The 17,917-nt window shown below is 44.1% G+C and overlaps 1 protein-coding gene across 3 annotated transcripts; it reads right to left on the bottom strand.

The window, feature by feature from the left end:
* Positions 1 to 706: 706 nt before the first annotated feature.
* On the bottom strand, positions 707 to 12,827 carry mdc1 (mediator of DNA damage checkpoint 1). 3 transcript variants are annotated; one of them, XM_018732057.1, is made up of 11 exons: positions 12,749 to 12,827; positions 11,901 to 12,169; positions 10,239 to 10,859; positions 10,048 to 10,129; positions 8,613 to 9,901; positions 4,729 to 7,394; positions 4,272 to 4,409; positions 3,517 to 3,699; positions 3,040 to 3,165; positions 2,575 to 2,685; positions 707 to 1,246 (listed from the first exon to the last, which is right to left on the bottom strand). In XM_018732057.1, the coding sequence occupies exons 2-11, from the start codon at positions 12,028 to 12,030 to the stop codon at positions 1,052 to 1,054; spliced, it is 5,541 nt and encodes a 1,846-aa protein (XP_018587573.1). In that variant the 5' UTR covers positions 12,031 to 12,169; positions 12,749 to 12,827; the 3' UTR covers positions 707 to 1,051. The 3 variants fall into 3 exon arrangements, with proteins under 3 accessions (XP_018587573.1, XP_029115971.1, XP_029115970.1); XM_029260138.1 differs by having other exon boundaries at positions 11,901 to 12,041; positions 12,749 to 12,823; XM_029260137.1 differs by having other exon boundaries at positions 11,901 to 12,101; positions 12,749 to 12,810.
* Between the last annotated feature and the right edge of the window lie 5,090 nt (positions 12,828 to 17,917).

The raw sequence follows: 17,917 nt of genomic DNA, 5'->3' as shown, positions 1-17,917 counted from the left end.
TCGTTTCTCCGGGGGACTATGGTGCAACACAGAATAGTACGCAGGACTACATACAGTGCAAATACACAACAGTGCGAGACGAGTACGGTGCAACAAATACAGGACATGAACTGTGAACTGTATTCTGTTTGTAGCGTATGGAGTCATGCTGGGCACAACTTTACACCGAATTGTACGGTCAAATAGGCCTATGCTGCTGTTTTGCGGAGCTTCACTTTTAAAAAGCTGCGTTCAATTAATTTCTGGTGACATTTTTCATGCTGAAAATGTTATTTCCCTGAAGTATTTTCCCCATTTTCTTAATTAAAAGGCATTATTGTGTAGCTGAAAATTTGTCTATGGGCTGCATCCCTGGCAGGAACACACATCAATAGTTCAGCCTGCCCCCAACTAAGAGGTCCACTTATGTGTTTTGATAGCGCTGAAGGCCCACGCAAAGCAAGCAACTAATCTTTCAACTGCAGCTTTTGTGACCGTTAGATTTGACATTGACTTGACGGCAGCTAAAAAGAAATGTGTTTTCCTTCCAGCCTCTTGCCATCAAGCTCACCAGTTGTTACAGAATGCTATAGTCCAAGTTGTGTTTGACCTCTCAGAGTGTTCACATGTATGTCCCACTCCTCATGTGGCTTAGCTCCACTAGCTGTACTGTATACTAATACTGTACCATGTATAACGTAGCAGCATCCGAAACAATTTCAATAAATTTTTCAGCACACAAGCAAGCTTTCAATGCTCACCCAAAGGTTTTAGTACAAAAAAGTTTATTCATTTACGATTCGGGCAGAAATTACAGTTGTATCTCAGAGGGGGTCCTTGATCTTTCCTCCAATGGAACAGTGGAAACATAGGGAAGAAAGCCTTATTTAATACGATCTTCACAATCAGTTAGCAATGATTACAGTTTAGGACCAGCCACAATGTTTTTGTGCAAGTTTGTCATTATAAAACATTAAATATCTAGTATGTATGGAAAAAAATAATGGTAAAAAGCTAAGGTAAAATTTGCATAATCTATTTCACAAAGGGCCCATCTGTATCATTCAGTCATTTACTTCCGGTTTCTTCCCCTAGGAGCTGACTTTGCTTCGAAGCAAGGGCCAGTGAGGGCATGTGTAACAAGGTCCACCTTCTGCTGAAGGATCCCGGAGAGCAGGAACTCGGCACTAAGAACGGGGAGAGAGGCGGACAGGGCCGGTCCGCAGAGAGAGGCATCCTCCTCACAGGAAATCACCACCGTCTTTAGCTGGGAAGAGAAGGAAAACATTAATACACAGTTTATAGAGCGGTTGGCCTGTGTACATCAGTTGGGAAGGCCTTTTGTCACCTCTAACCAACACACACGCACTTGCTGAAGCCACCTGTCCCAAGCCGGGTCACGGCGAACTGAAACCTAACCCAGCAACACAGGGCATAAGGCTAGAGGGGGAGGGGATACACCCAGGACTGGACGCCAGTCCATCACAAGGCACCCCAAGCGGGACTTGAACCCCGGACCTGCCAGAGAGCAGGACCTGGTCAAGCCCGCTACGCCACCATGCCCCTTCTAACCAACATTTTACTGTAATTAATGCGATTCCTAAGGAAATACTGACACTGTTAAAGAAACAGTAGTCCGTTAGAAACAGACTGTACTAGACTACAAGGAAAGGATATTTTGAACTATTGATACAATACATTTTTAAGATCCCTTCTGCAAGTTGAACAATATACTCACAGTTACAGTAAATTTGAATTCCTCACTTGGGAAATAGACTGATTGGAAAAAAATGTATATCTAACAAGGTTAAGGAGGTTTCGTATAAATTGTTTCATTGAATTTACCCAATAAAGACTTATCACGCAACAATTTAAGATTAATATAACTGATAATCACTTTTTCTGAAAGCAGCCCTGAAACTGTTCCAACATTTATTTAGCCTCTGCTCCACAGTAAAATCTTTTTAAATTGAACTGCAAACATATTAAAAATAGGCCAATAGTGAAATTAGATTTAAAGAACCCAATGTCATGATGATTATCTGCAATGAAAATAATTTAAAAATCTTTTTTAATTCACAATTATTATACTGGCATAGATATATATACACGAAGTAAAATGGTCAGGGAAGAGTCCTACATTTGAACACTATCAAATATTTAAAGGCTTATTTACAAGCTATTTCAAAATGTAAAAATATGAAAGCGACACACACACACACAAACACATCTTTGTTAAATCTTTTTTTCATAAAGTGTATTTATATTGTGACATACTCTGGAGATGTTTTTTGGATATGCTCTATGTACTTGTTTGTATTGTTTTCTGTGCTGCTGTTCTAGTTTAAATAAATACTATGAATATAAGAACTTAAAAATTAATGTAAGTTAACAAGTCAACCAAGCAAGAAGTAGTTTTACAAAACCTGGAACAGGGAGAGGAAAAAAAAAAAACCTAAACTCTTCACCCACGTTTCCTATAAATCCATGACAAGAAGTCCACCGAAACAGTTCATATTCATGGTAAATAAATCCGCAAACTCAATTCTAACAAAATAATAAAGCAGGAAACCATTCCCAGACAGGGAATGTTACCTTTTGAACAGTGGGCATCTTGGGCAGGTATCGAGCTCCACTGCAGGAGATGATGTCCTTCATCTGGGATGGCTCCGGTTTCACAGAGCGGGTCACGTGGATCTCATAGCCCTGACAGAAAGTCGAGGTCATGGTGGGGCTAATCACAGAGCACACCTATCCTGCAACCTCTACCTCTACCTCCATGCAGGGACAGTTGTTACATTTCAGTTGTTATGAAGAACGAAATGTGGAAACAAGTATATGTCACATTTTCTCAGTTGGAATAGCTAAGACACGAAAAACGAAGTCCCAGTCCAAATAAAACACTCTCCTGACAACATACAGCTGGGTATGACAGAGCAAGAACCATACAGTATTAATATTTTATTGATTAGAGTACAGGAGAAAGGTACAAATCAAGCAAGAAGCAGGACAAACTGACACATTGATAAGGACGCAGACGAAGATGGGGAGCAGAAGTACCTGCAGGAGCGGCTGGGCACGGGCCACGCGCAGGGATTCCTCTAAGCAGAAATTGAACTTCTTTTCCTGCTCAACATCTTTTACCAGGAAGGCACTTGGTGAAAGGAAAGCAGCACTCTTGCCACACTGAGAAAAACGCAAGGAAAGCAGGCACTAAAGTTGATGATCATCCAACGCAATTCTTAGTTCTGAACAGGACTACTAATAGCAGCATCAGCAGACTCTTCTTTCCCTGGAAATCTAAAAACCTTAATTTTACAGATTATCTATTGACACAACTGATCGTGTTCACTGAAGCATTTCAAAACATCACTTGCCTCCCCACAGAACATTTATAGTTATGTTTGAACTTAATCTCCATTCTTTGTCCACAAAGGAAGATGCAGAGTAGGAGCTGTGACTCTACAGGTAGCCTGCCATTTCACGCCACGAACACACCTGACTGATGAATCAGTGCGACAGCACGGCCAAGCTCACCTTCTCTAACCAAGCAGTGGTGACCACAGGTATCCCACGGGCCACAGCACACAGGAATTTCACTGTACGTCGCACCTTGTCTGTAACCAGGTGGGTCATGTCACTCACGCCCTTCGCCATGCTACCCCCCAGGCGCAACACAGTCGTTTCTCCCTGATCATCCGTCAAACCGGTGAATAAAACCTGACAGGGCGAAAGAAGAGGGACATTTCATTATTCATGCACTTCAAATCACTTGGTGCAGTTACCTGAAAGACCACGTCTTCCCTGTGCCAACAGATATCTCATACTACACACACATTCGCCGAAGCCGCTTGTCCCAAGCCGGGTCGCGACGAGCCGGAGCCTAGCCCAGCAACACAGGGCGTAAGACTGGAGGGGACACACCCAGGATGGGACGCCAGTCCATCGCAAGGCACTCCAAGCGGGACTCGAAACCCAGACCCACCAGAGAGCAGGACCTGGCCAAACCCACTGCGCCACCGCGCCCCCCCACATCTCATACTCAGAAAGACCAAATACTGTTAGCAGAAGGCAGAACATCTAAAACAACTCTATCATCACATCTGCACTGGCTTCACATCCAGGGCGTACACCGCTTCACGTCCTACGCTTTTCAGGAAAGCTTCACACTACTGTGACCGTGCACTGGACAAGCAGTTATTGCTAATGGTTGGAAGAATGATAGATGGATGGATCTCATAGTTGCCACTTGTTTTGTAAACATGGGGTTAAAGCATCATTAAACAGCCCACCTTATAAGTATTTTGGTCCACAGTACCAAGAGTGGAAACAGCATGTCCAGGGCTGCGGCGAGCCATCTTCGGTGTTGCAGGGGACTCGTTGGCCGACGTGCGTTTTCGCGAATTCCTAGTTGGGGGAGTTTGTGGAACCTCAAAGCAACGAGGACAGAGAGGTGTTAATAAAGAATACACAACCCAAGTCACTCAGAACCTTGCAGCTACTAATGTACTGATTTATTTAATGGAAGAAGACCGAGTACTTTAAAGCCAAACTCTACTTTAATCCCATTCCAGGGTTCCTGCATTTCTCCTCCCTGCAACCAAGTTTGTCAATTTCACTCTATGACACTATGGTCCACTGAGCAGCAAGCAATTGGTATTGACACGCAAGCACTGTTCAGGGATAATAAAATAAGAAAACAACATTTAACATTTCAACAGCAGAGGAACGGAGAGGGTGATTAATTACCTCCGTCTTTTCGCAATTCTTGACCACATCTTCTGAACTTGTGCCCAGAGCAGTTTCCTTGTTCTGTTCTTCCTCCAGGGCCCTTTTCTCCCCACTCTCATTCTTCTCTCGAGTAGGTCTGTGCCACTCTCGGACCTTCCGTTGCAAAGAAACCATACCGGTCTCCTCTTCTTTTGTCTCATCCCGAGCCTCCACCCCCGGTTGGACCTTTTTCGCAATGGAAGGTCTTCCTTTCCTAAGTGATGTAGAAGGCCGGCCTTTCTCTCTTTCACTTTCTTCAGTCTTCTCAATCTCCTCAGCCTTCTCACCTAGCATTTTACCAGGTTTCTGGGATATCCTTCTGGCCCTGACCATTCTGGAAGGGGCATCCTCTTCTTTCTCCTCTGTGTCTTCTTCTAAACCCCTCTTTCTGCATCTTTGTCTACCAGTGGGTTTAGAACCCTCCACCTTGCTGCTCTGAGCAGTTTGGTCTGGCTCAGAGGCTGCGCTCTCCAAATCACTCAACTTCTCACTCTTGTTTCCCCCTCTGCTTCGTTTTACCAGCACAGGGGTGCTTGCTGGGTCCACCGCAGCCGCTGTAACGGGATCACAACCTTTGTGGTCCCTGTTTACACCCTTGCTGGTGCTTGCTTTCGAATGCTGTGCTGCTTTCCCATCCTGCACTACCATCATTTCAGTCTCGCTTCTCATCGGCTCAGAATCAGTGACTGTTTGGCTCCTGCTTCCCCTACCGCCCTGCGCACGATCTGCGCTCACATCCACTTTGTCAGGATCAAGCTCTGATCTCCCTTGGCTCTTCTTCGCTCTTCCTCTCTTCTGCATCCCAGTGCTGAAGTTGCATATCGTGGAGCTGGCAGATGCGATGGAGCTGGTCCTGTCTGTTTTGGGCTCAAGCTCAATGGCGACCATGTCCTTGCCAGAACCTGTGGTTTCCTTAACTGCAGTGGTGGAGGATGCAGCAGCCCTGGATTTTCTTCTGCCCCGGGTAGAAGCTTTTAGCTCTTTCTCACTCTCCCGTTTCACCGTTTCCTCACTGGCTCCCTCATCTTTCCTTTTCTGTTTTTCACTCTCCAACATTCTGTCGGTCTCCTGCTTTGCTTCCTTTTCCTTATGCTTCTCTGATCCTTCCTTATTCTTTTCCTTCTCCAGTTTCTGATTCTTTTCTTGTTTATTTTCATGCTGCAGTCTTTTGTCTTCTTTTGTCTCTTTTTCCAGTTTTTCTTTTCCTTGTCCAACTTTTGCCTCCTTGTCAATCCCTCCTCCACTGTCTTTCCCAGGATTTTCTTCTCTTTCCAGCCCTTCGTTTCCTTCCCGTTTCTCTCCTTCCCTCTCCAGTTTACCTCGTTCTTCTTTTTTAGCTTCTTCCAGCAGTTCTTTTTCTTCTCTTTCGTTGCCTTCCTTTTGTCCCCTTTCCTTCTCTTCCCCTTTCAGCTGTTTGTTCTCTTCCCCCTCCTGTCTCTCCAGCACTTCTTGATCCTTTTTCTCTGTCTCCAGACTTTCCCTTTCCTGTTCTTCTGTTTGCTCCTCTCTCTCCATAGTTTCATTCTCTCTCTCCACTTTCTGTAGTCTGTCTTTTTCTTCTTTTTCTTTCCTCTCACTGTCCAGTCTCTTCTTTTCTTCCCTTTCCATCCCTTCAACTGATTCTGCTCCACTGTCATTGTTTTCTTTCTCCTGTAGCAGATTTATTGTGTTTCTTCTTCTTTTCCTCTTCTCAGTTACATTGCACTGGTCCTGAAAAGCCTCATCTTCCTCTTTGTTGCTCCTTGTACCTTCCTCTGACTCCTTCCCTCTCCTTGGATGTTCTTGCTTTGTTTCAGCTCTTGAGCTCCTTCGTGTCACTCTCTTTGCAGGCTGTATCCTTTTCCCTTGTCCTTCCTCCTCTTCACCTCTTCTCCCCCTCCTGCTTCTGCTCGGCTGAACATCTTCCTCGTTTTCTCTTACCTCCCCCCTAAGGTTCTGAGGTGGAGGCTCTGTTACTCCCTCCTGTGCCTCTTCTTCCTCGAACTGTAGCCCTCTATCTCTTGTTTCAAAAGCAGAGACAGGCTGAGTGTCAGCAGTGGAGAGATGGGAGTCTGCATGGAAATGTATTGCCTGGGTCTCTTCTCCACCTTCCTCGTCTTTCACTTGCTGTGGATCCCCAGAGTGAAACCCCAGCTCCATACCTCCCTCAGGTTGCCCCCTATCAACTCTTCCAGGAGAGTTTAACACAAGGAGAGGAAGCCCCCCATATGCCTGGGTGGCCTCTAGGTCCCCATCTGTCTCCACAAAGCCTGTTCTTTCAGAGGCAGGAGCATCTCTGTGTATCTGGACAGCCTCCAAATCCTCCACTTCCTTCTCCTCCTCCTGCTCCTCCATGGAGGCCAAAGTATGGCTCAACCTGGTGGACATACTCAGCTTGTGACTGCTATTAGACAGACCCATCTGGAAGGAGAAGGTCTGTGTGGCTTGGTCCTCCACAGCTTCACCTGCAGAGGTTTCTACAGCCTGGGGACTGTCCTGGACGTACAGCTGGGTGGCATCAAGCACAGGATCTGTCTCATGTCTACTTTCAGCTGGAGCATCAGACAGAAATGCTTGGGTTTCAGCAACAACGAAGTCATCATCTTTGTCCTCATCCTGGTCATCTGTGAAACGCTTGGGGTTCAGCAAAGATGGCAGAGCAGAATCTGTGTAAAGGACAGACATTGGTTAAAATGCTCCTCGTTAAAAGTAGAGACCGTAAAAGTCTGCTGGTTCCCTGACCATACCGACAGAGTAAACTGTATACACACCTGTGACAGAAAACAAAGAGAAGCAGTTATCATGTCAGTAAAAAGGTCTGAAATGCTAAGAAAAGGCCCGTTACCTCCCCATTCTTCATTTCGACACTAAGGCAGCATTATAATAAGGGAACATAAGGGCCGTTGTAAGATATAACCTTAGATTATCTTTAGATCTGTGTTTGCGAAAACAAAAGAAAAGATTTCTGTAAAATATTTTGAAATCTAATGTTTATACTGGCATAATACGCATAGTGTCATTTTTGTTTCTTCCGGTGTTTCACTTTTATAGCCAAAAAAAATATATAGCACTAAATATACAATGTTGTTCATTTCAGATATACTCTGAAGCATTCAAGCTATCTAAAGCTATAGACAGTCATCAAATATTAATAGTGACAGATGTATAACAGACCAGATTTGTCAAGGGAGACACCATGCACGTACATGACCCAGTTTGCTTTCCACTATGTGCCCCCTGAAAGGTCAAACGGTAGAATTTATTATACTGTAGCTCAGCACATTTTGTATGATTTATCAGGAGTGGAAACCTCACTTTTACCACCCTCCCTAAAAATCCCTGTTTATTTAAAAAAAAAAAAAAAAAAAAAAAAAAAAAAAAGTCAGCTTCTGCAGATGTAATGGTCAGATAATCACAAAAATAAACCTTAAATACACGACTCTGACCAGCACTGAATAAATTTGTGAGTAGAGCATCAACAGACAAGGCACTATATCTGACAAGTTTCCAGTCTAACAGAACAGCACTGTACACGACCAAATATTAGTGTTTCAGAGACGGCGAACAGCAGGGGAGTAGGCGTTTATACTTGGTGCACCAATTAAAAGCTTTATATATATGGGTTTTGTCAGCTGAGCATACAACAATACACATTTCACTGGTTTTAAAAAAGCATGCAATAAAATGAAACATCCAAGGGAACACACTAATACCAGTTAAAGTCAGAGGATTTTACAATGAGGACTTCCATTTAAATCAAAAATTTTTTTTTTTTACACAAATAATATCTGATGCCTAAAGCAATGAGTCTGCAAAGGAGAAAGGTGGGCTGAAATGAACAGCGAATACATGTGGAAGTCAGATATCGGTAATAAAGAACATACCTGAACTGAGAGGTGTAGAGCAGTTCTGTACCCTCAGGATCTTGGGTGTGACATTGGCCTCCTGTACCCCCTGAACAGCTTGGTCTTCTTCGTCCTCCACATCTGTATCACTGTCAAGGTTACAGTCTATGGGGTTCGCAGCACTTTTGGGAAGAAGCTGCGTTTCTGGGCATGGCTTCACAGAACCCTGGTCCTCCACACTAGTATCAGCACTTGGCCCCGATCTTGGCCCAAGTGTCACGGCTGCGGCAACAGATGAGGCCAACTCGGGGTTTGTCTGAGCCAGCGGGTTTAGCTTGGCGGTAGCCAGGGGGGTAAACATGTGGGTTGAGTCCTCCTCTGCTTCGCTGTCACTGTCAGACTGGATCTCCAAGCCCAGCTGCTGTTTGGTTGCAGCTCCGTGGCCTTCAGGAACTACCAGGGGGCTACTCTGCGACTTCACCAGCGGATGACCATCCACGTCCTCAGCATCTGTGTCACTGCCCAAATCCAGCTCTTGGGGTTTCAAAAGCAAGGCTCCGGATGGTGTGGATTTGTTGTGTGCTACCGGCTCTGACTTTGTAGGACATTCTGTAACTCCTTCAGAGTCTGTATTGCTGTCCAAATGGAGCACAGCTGCTATTACTTGGGGGGCAGATACCCCCTTTGCACTTGAGTCCAACACGTGCGCGGGTGTGGGAAAGCTGCCCTCGTTGTCCTCTACATCGGTGTCACTGTCCAAGCGAATCTCATCAGGTTGCGTAACAAGAACTTTAGGAGCTATGAGGTCAGTTGGGGTTGAGGGTGTTACACTGGTGGCTGCAGCATTCCTCAAAGTCCCAGAAACATCCCCCACTTCCTGCTCTCCCTCTATGTCAGTATCACTGTCCATATGGAAAGCAGGCATGTCCCCAGTTGATTTGCAATGACCATCTTGTACTGGCTCATGTTGAGAAGTGTTCTTTTCTTTCTCTCCTTTACCTTCTACTGCAGGACCAGCATCATGTGCAAGAGCAGGGACATTGGCGGTCAAACTGGTTCCGCAGTCGTTCGTTTCCGAACCTCCCTCTACTTTAATGTTTCCGCACTGGTGGCCATTAACGGCGTTTTCTTCCATATGCGTGTCATTTTCATTGGCTTTCTTCTCCATTGTGTGAATCAAGCTCTCCTGCACCTCAGAGTCACTGCCACCCATCGGCATGCGTGTTCTTTTTGATCCAGCTGGGTTCTTCTCCTCCGTTTTCCCACTGTTTTGGGTTCGCCCAGTTCTGACATTCTTTACAGCGGGGGTTACGGGATTTTCATCCTCACTGTGAAAACAGAACTTTGTTCAGCTATCTCAGGTACCAGTGTCTGAAAGCAATTACATTATACCACTGAACACCACAAAGTACACGTGAATACGTTAAAATCTATTCACATCAAAGACATTCAAGTCACCAACATGAGACGTTACCTCTCGGGCACAACGTTGTTGGCGGGAGACAAGAAAGTAGAGCATGTGGGACCAGAGGGTTGTGGAGAATCTGAATCAGTTTCTGCAACAATGATGGAAAAAGAAAAGCTGACATGAATGGGCAGGGGTCTGAGTTAGGGAGGTGAAAACCACGTTTATAGACATGGAGGATTACGTGAGAGATGTCTTACCTAAGACCTGCCGCCTGTCGTCTCTCCTTCCTTTGCCGTCATCGTCCGTGTCGGACTCCGATGCAAGTTCAATCAGCTTTTGTGGCTGTGCTGGAGTTTGTTCCAGTGCCAGAGCTGTGGTTCTGGCTGGGTTTGGTGTAGTGGCTTCACTTCTTCGCTGCTCTTCCTGCGTCCCATCTTGTGCACTTGTGTTCTTTTCACCATCACTTCTGCCTTTTTCCTGGCCCTTTCTCTCAGCGCCTCGTCGCCGACCCCTGCCTCTCAGTTTGCCTCTTCCTCTGAGGCCTCCTGCCACTACTGCAGCGTCCTTCTCACCACTCGGAGTGACCTCGCCTACAAGAACGTACTGGCAGGGCACATCAGCCAACACCACGTACTCCCCCTCGCTCAGGGCATACCTGACATTGGGGGTCAGGCGGAATCGACCTTTCCGTGTTCCATTCAGGCTTCCCAGGTCCCAGAGCAGGGCCTCCGTGAATGGGCCACTGCAGAATTTGTCTCCGGGAAACACAGAGAGAGAAATGACAGCATGGCATTTGGACACAGAAGAGGCACTGAGGACCAGAGAGCAGGAGGTGGGGTCACGACCCAGCACATTATTTCCAAGGTAAAGAGGGAGCTCTGAAACAGAGACAATAAGAGGAATGAAAGGTAATGATCAAACTAATCTAGCTCAGTTTTACAAAGGTGTTCATCATTGTATAATGTAGTAGGACCATTTATCAGCCAAAAGCAGAGCACAGCAATTACAGGCCACACATATAAACATAAATTATATACTGTAGAAATATGGTTGTCAGATACTGCGCTTCTTCCTAGGTCAAAAGTCAATGTACAGCCTTTGGGCAAAATGGCAACTTTTTGTAAGGCAAGAAGTTTGACCCTTACTTGATAAGTGCGCTCAACTGCAAGTATTAGATAATCAATATCCTACACTATTTCAGCTAAACGAAATCAGCACGAATACAAAAACGAGCCGCAAGTAGTTTTACTGTCGCTTCAGAAGGCGCTTGCACTGCTAACCATTGCATTTGTCACGCGTTTTCATAGCGATCCTCACAACATCACTACCGATCAAGAAGTCATATCGCCGCTGACCGGAAACGAGGAAGACCCGGCTGAATCGGTCACAAAAGCGTTACGGAAAAAGAAGATCCTCGCAGATCATTCTTACAATAACGTATGCTTAACGGAGACCTTCACCTATTTGAAATGTCACCGGTTTATAAGGTATAAATTCAAAAAGCTGAATAGCTAAGGCAACAATTAGGCCATTTAGAACTGCAGGCTTGTAGTTGGTAGAGCGTTCCAACTACCCACTGCACTTTAAACCTTTACGATTGGCAGGTTCATAGATTTAGCCTATGTGGGGGGCACGAGGGCACAGTGGGTTTGGACGGGTCCTGCTCTCTGAGGGGTCTGGGGTTCGAGTTCCGCTTGGGGTGCCTTGCGATGGACTGGCGTCCCGTCCTGGGTGGCCCTTCCTTCCTCTCCAACCTTGCACCCTGTGTTGCTGGGTTAGGCTCCAGCTCGCTGGTACCCCGCTTGGGACAAGCAGTTTCAGGCAATGTGCGTGTGTGTAAGCGTACTAATTACGTAACAAGATCTGTCCTCCGTTTACCGAGACTACGTGACGGGCAGGTCTATAAGCGGACTCCTCACCGGTCTCGGGGCAGTAATCGTTCTTGAACACCCTCAGTTTTGCCAGAGGCTCTCCCCTCTCCTTGGCATCGTTCTTCTCAGGTTCATGTTTTTCGAGAGAACGGTCTTCCAGCGGCTGGGTCTCATCCATCCTCTCTCAGCCTGCGGACCCCGACAACGCGGCAAGAAGAAGGCGTTTCGGTTCGGATCCCACCTCCAGCTCTAGCACCAGCATCCAGGGTACCGTAAAACAACGTGTATGAATAAGTCCACGAGCGCACAACCCGATGCTGATAGTTTGGATAAGGAGAAAAGTAAAGTGTGAGGGAACTGAATAAATAACTTGTTCGGTTACATTACAAATCAACTTAAATTAACTTTAAAGCTCTCATGACATGTTTGCATGCTTATCAAGCCCCATGCTTGTTACACTAACTGAGAAGCTACTGCATAACTCTTAAACACTCCAGTGAAAACACTGATAGCTAAGCTACTCTCTGGCAACCAACCACGTGCTGCCATTTTGTGCCATGATCATAAATTTATGATTATGTTATTATTGCTACTACTTACATGTTGGCATTCATTGTTTGTTTCTATCTAGACTGCATTTTCAAGAGTGCAGCCCGTTGGAAAACCTACACAAACAATTCTCTAGTCAACGACTAGTTAACAAATAACCAGTTTGTCGGACAGAGATAAACCCTCGCAACTCAATTTTTTATTAACTAAGCAAGCGGCCCCAACTTGGCAAAGTGATGGTTGCTCCAGAGAGCACCAAATGCAATGGTGTATTTTATTCATTGGAAAAATCACGGCTTGTTCTAACGTTTCTGATCGAGGGTGAGATTGGATGCAACAGAACTTACCGCCACTGCACGTCTTTTAGTTTATACAGCTAAACAAACGTGCACCATTCCTCCATTTCCTGATCGAAAGACGCCTTCCTCCAGTAGGCGAGCGTCTATTGGTCGCAATGTCAGTTTGTTCGCACGTTTCTGCGGGTAATTGGTCAGCGGTCCAGTCTATATCCGTATTCTGAGTTCTGATTGGCCGATCGCGAGTGACGAACGTTTCACACAAAGTTATTTCTCGCCTGGTTGGTGACAAATTGCAGCGCTTGTGACGTAGCGCGTGTGACGTAACGCAGGTGACGTAACGCGTGTATTGTTTCAAATCTTGCCTTGTGCGTTTTCGCAAAATTTTAAAATGCTTTTCAGTTTCGTGGTATTTTCACAGCTCGGCTAAAATGTGCTTTTGCTTCCGACATTTTCGGTTTCACTTAAATACATACATAAACTGGAATAACTTAAAACTTTTTTTAGAATTTTAATATTTATAAAGTAACATTTAAGCAGCTTTACTGTCATCTTATTATTACTACTTTACAAAATTGTTTCTTTCTTTAAATAAGACAGTACCTGAAATGTCATATTACACTCAGTTACATTTCCTGTTGGTTCTGGTGTCCAAAAACAGGGGGCGCCAGAGGTGTCGTTAATCTTCCACTTACCGACTTCCTGTATGTTATTGATTTGTTATGACTTATTAGTTATGATTAGTATGAAACAAGAATAGTGCCACTCACACACAGCATAATACTCTAAGGTACTAAGATTTGCTAAATTCAGGAATATAAATATACAAATCAGCAAAGAACCAATTTCAGGTGAAAGTGAAAAGTGAAACCGGTTCTCTTAAGTAGTTCTTGATAATTGACATGTACATTTTCTCCAAAGTGACATGCGACTTTGCATTCCAAAGTACATTCAACAACAACAAGCTTTATACATAGACACACAATTATCTAGAACAGCGGGTTTGTACGATGCTGCTATTTTGCTGTGGTTTGTTTTGGGTATCGGATGCTTCCAGAATGCTGGGAGGGGCTGAGCAGTTCCGAGGGAAAGTGGCAGCTCATTCCACCAAATCGGGGCCAGACTAGACAAGCATGCTGCTAGAGGTAGATAAGTGCAGCGCTCCTGCTCTGGTGTACAGATTGAACGGGTCCTATATGTAGGGGTGCGTCTCTTTGACCGTCTTGTAGGTTATTATCAGAGTGTTGAACTTGATATTGGGAGCCATATGAAACCAGTGGAGAGAGATTAGGAGGGGAAGCACATGCAATTGCTTTGGCAAGTCAAACACAGCTTGTGTGACATTCCGGACCAGCTGGACAGGCTTGTGGTGAGCGGTATGGGTGGATTCTGCAAATGTTGTAGAGGAGTTATCTCCAAGATGGGGTTATAACTTATAACAGTGCCCTGAGAGAAGCAGAGACTCGAGTCAGTTGTTTCTCCCAAACTCTTGATTGTTGAACTGGATGAGATGAGCGAGTTGTCTAGTTCGATCGAGTTTGCAACAGGTGGATGGACCACCAGAGAGATGGAAAATCTCAATCTTAGGCAGGTGGAATAGTAGATTGTGATAGGTCATCTGGATGGAAATGTCACAAAAACATGCCATAATGCAAGAGAATACAGTATATCGGTATAGGTTGATGGAAAAGAGTTTTGTGTTGTCTGGATAGTCATGGTAGAAGGACCTGTGAGAGACGATGACTAAGCCAGGGGAGTAAGTATGGATGAAGAAGAGTGAGGGTTCCGGCACCAAGCTCTGTGGAACACCTGATTAGGGAAGGGGCAATAAAGTGATTTTCTGTGGTATTAGCTGAGTCAGAACAAAAGCAAAACTTTACTCACAAAACTAAATAATTAAACATTTCTCATGATGTATTATGGCTTTGAAACCCATGTATTCCTTTAAGTTATACTTATAAATTTAAGTTCCCCTCATAACAAAAAAAACTTCTGAATTGTGTAGACTAGTTTGACTATGGAATGTTGGAGAAACCCAAATATTTTTCAGATTCATCTTGTGCTGAATTAATCATAGTCACAGTTCTGTGCCGTAATAATGCTGAATTATGGGTCTTAATGACCTTAAATACGACGCAGAAGATTGTCATCATGTTTCGTTTTGTACGTGTAAAATACTCTCCCAAATGTGAATCCAATTACTTCTGTCCCTGAAATGTCTCACTCAAATGTGATCTGGTATTCGGAAGCTTGGGGACCATAATTTGGTCGTCATAATAAAATAATGCAGCAAAAGAACTTTTCAGTTTCTGGGAAAAAAATAGTACAATTTGTGGTTCAAAAAGTCAAATTTTCTTGTATTTCAATGCTCCTGTAACATGTATAGTGCTGACATTAATTCTAACATGTCATCCATTCAAAAAGCTCATGCTTTCATATTACAAAAGTGTTTCCTTTTCAGCTGTTTGGTGGTCTGGGGTCTCACAACAACCTCACCCAATAGCAGGTGCAAGCCAAGGCACAAGTACTCCAAGCATTGCTCTATACTCACATTCATGATCTAATACTGTACTTCTAACTAATGCGCATTTGAGTGAAACTTTCTCAGAAATGTCAGGTTCAGATGTGGTCTAGTGGGGAATCTCGAAGACCATAATTTGGCTTCTGTTCGCCACTTTCAATGGTAAGGTGAACAGAAATACACACACACACATTTTCAGAACCGCTTGTCCCTCACGGGGTCACGGGAAACCGGAGCCCACCCGGCAACACAGGGCGTAAGGCCGGAGGGGGAGGGGACACACCCAGGACGGGACGCCAGTCCATCGCAAGGCACCCCAAGCGGGACTCGAACCCCAGACCCACCGGAAAGCAGGACTGCGGTCCAACCCACTGCGCCACCGCACCCCCTTGAACAGAAATATCAAACACAAAATAATAAAAGAAGCTTTAGGAAGACAGAAAAAAAAATCTTCTTTGGAGACACAGAGGCATAGCTTTTCTTCCAGGTCAGCTGTCTTTTAAAGTTCTGGTTGTTTGCACCTGTTCGCACAGCTGAGTCCACATGAGGAAAAGTGCAGGTGGAAACATCACCCATACTTTCCACATTCCTGTCCGCTCACGATGTTTCCACGTCGAATGTACCTCTCGCCTGAGGCTTTGATAGACTGAGTGATCCAGTCAAGGGAATCCAGTGGTCCTCAAACCAGCGAGCAGCACCCACTGGTAGTACAGTCCATCCTCAGAACAATGGACTATATGGCAGAAGGAGTGTCTATTGCTCTGAAAATCCATTGTTCATGGCATTTTGTATTTTTGTCTAATAATATACTATGTAAGTGATTGTGTATTTATACATTTTTTGTTTTAATGCCTTTTTAGCATGTTTTATTGATTTTTGAAAAATTTTCTCTTTTATATTTCGTTAATTTTTAATTTTTCTCTCGATAAAAAAAAAACAAATTCAGCTGCTTTCCACTGTTCCAGAAATCCGTTGCTCCAGTGTCCGTTATTCCACAGATGGGCTGTACCTGTAACTTCTCTTTCAGTCCAGGAGCTGGCAAGAGAGGACAGCTGAACAGACACCTTGGGATCCCATCGCTGGGAATCCCGTTCTATTAGTGAAGGCAGGATCTCATGTAAGGTTTCCAGGGTGGGTGGAGATAACAGCTCCAAGAGTTAGAAGTCAGGTGGTGATGGCAGTCAATTCTTCAACCAGTTTGTAAACCTGTGTGTCCTTTGAGAATTTTGGGGAAAGTGAAGGCTGAAGACCCCATAAGAACCCATCCTCCAGGGTATCTCGCTATTCCAGATCCTCATTGCCGCAGTGTCATTATGGCCACCCTGCCTCATCTCTTCACAGGTCCCCTTGATGCCTCTTCACTCCTGCTCTTCCTCTCAGACCATCTGCCATCCCAGCCTCTGGTACCATCCACAGTGTTTGTACTGTACTATGAATGGAGTTGGTTGCTCTGTGATGCCTTTCTTTAAGTCACATGTGGCCTTGACATATGAGAAACCGAAGGCTGATCTTCAGCATTTCCATTCACAATCATAATACGTACAACAAAAGATCAAAAGCAAACTACAAAAGTCAGCTAATACAAATGACAAAGAATAATACAGTCTAGTACTTTGCTTCTCCTCTCTTCATTCTTCCTAAAACCTCTCCCCTCTCGCTCATAATTCTCCTGTTATTGATCCAGCTGTATCTCTACACTTGAGCACAGCTCCATCTAATCTCTCTAAAAATGGGTGGTTCTCCAGTACTCAGATAAAAGTACTGCTACATTACGAAGTATTCAAGTAGAACTAGTCTGCCAAAAACTTGATTGAGAAAACTGAGAAAGTATTAGCTCAAAAACTACTCAGGCACTAAAGTCACTTTAATTTAAATTAGAATTTTTTTATTAGTAATGTTAACATCTTCACTATACACGTTCAACTCAGAGAACATGGCTAAACTTCTTTTTATGTTTTTTTGAACGGACTAAAATTTCCATGCCAATAAAAGTGTAAAGTCAATTAGACTGTTCATATAAATGCAAAACAAAAAGGACTACAGTCTGCTAAGTATCATAAATCATTACTTAGCTAATGCCTTTGTTCAAGACACTGAAGTTGGGGTGTTAGATTTCTACAATAAGCCACCTACAATTATTCACCCATTTATACACGTGGATAATTTATACTGGAGTATTTCAGGGTAAGTACCTTCATGAATAGTACTACATGTCTCAGATGAAGTTATTCATTTGCCACTTAGCTGATGCAGCCAAAGCAATTAACAACTGTTTATCCATTTATATAGCTGGTGATTTATACTGTAAACACATTGATCAACGACAACATATCAGCTGCAAGAGATGGATTCAAACAGAAGGCCTTTGGGTGACAAGATATTATCTGTAACCACTACTGACTGTCCCATAATAAGACATCCTAGGCGTAAAAGCATCACTGTCCAATTAGCAAATACATGAAAAAGTCGATAAATTCAGATGCTCAAAAGCCAAAGAAAAACATAAATATATGATTAGTTACATTCAATGAAGCTGCTTAATCAGTCTAGCTGAAGTTATCGGGCAAGGTAATGGTTCATTTAGGACATCGGCATTGAATGTAGCCAGCATCACCTTGAATGCAAGTTATTTTGCATTTATACAGATTTATAAATTTGTCATAATGTTGTTATGGGTGAGTATTTGTCATAACTGCAGC

This window comes from Scleropages formosus, chromosome 18 (genome assembly GCF_900964775.1).
Source record: "Scleropages formosus chromosome 18, fSclFor1.1, whole genome shotgun sequence".
Classification (NCBI taxonomy): Eukaryota; Metazoa; Chordata; class Actinopteri; order Osteoglossiformes; family Osteoglossidae; genus Scleropages; species Scleropages formosus.
Note: the sequence above shows the minus strand (reverse complement) of the source record. Positions and strands in the feature narration are given on the sequence as shown.

Bases quoted from the DNA above. Each gene is read 5' to 3' on its own strand.
- mdc1 (XM_018732057.1), bottom strand. From the start codon at position 12,030: ATGGATGAGACCCAGCCGCTGGAAGACCGTTCTCTCGAAAAACATGAA. The intron at 3,700-4,271 runs GTGGGCTGTTTA...TCGCCCTGTCAG, and splicing joins TGGACCAAAATACTTATAAG to GTTTTATTCACCGGTTTGAC. The intron at 3,166-3,516 runs GTGAGCTTGGCC...CGTTTTTCTCAG, and splicing joins CCACTGCTTGGTTAGAGAAG to TGTGGCAAGAGTGCTGCTTT.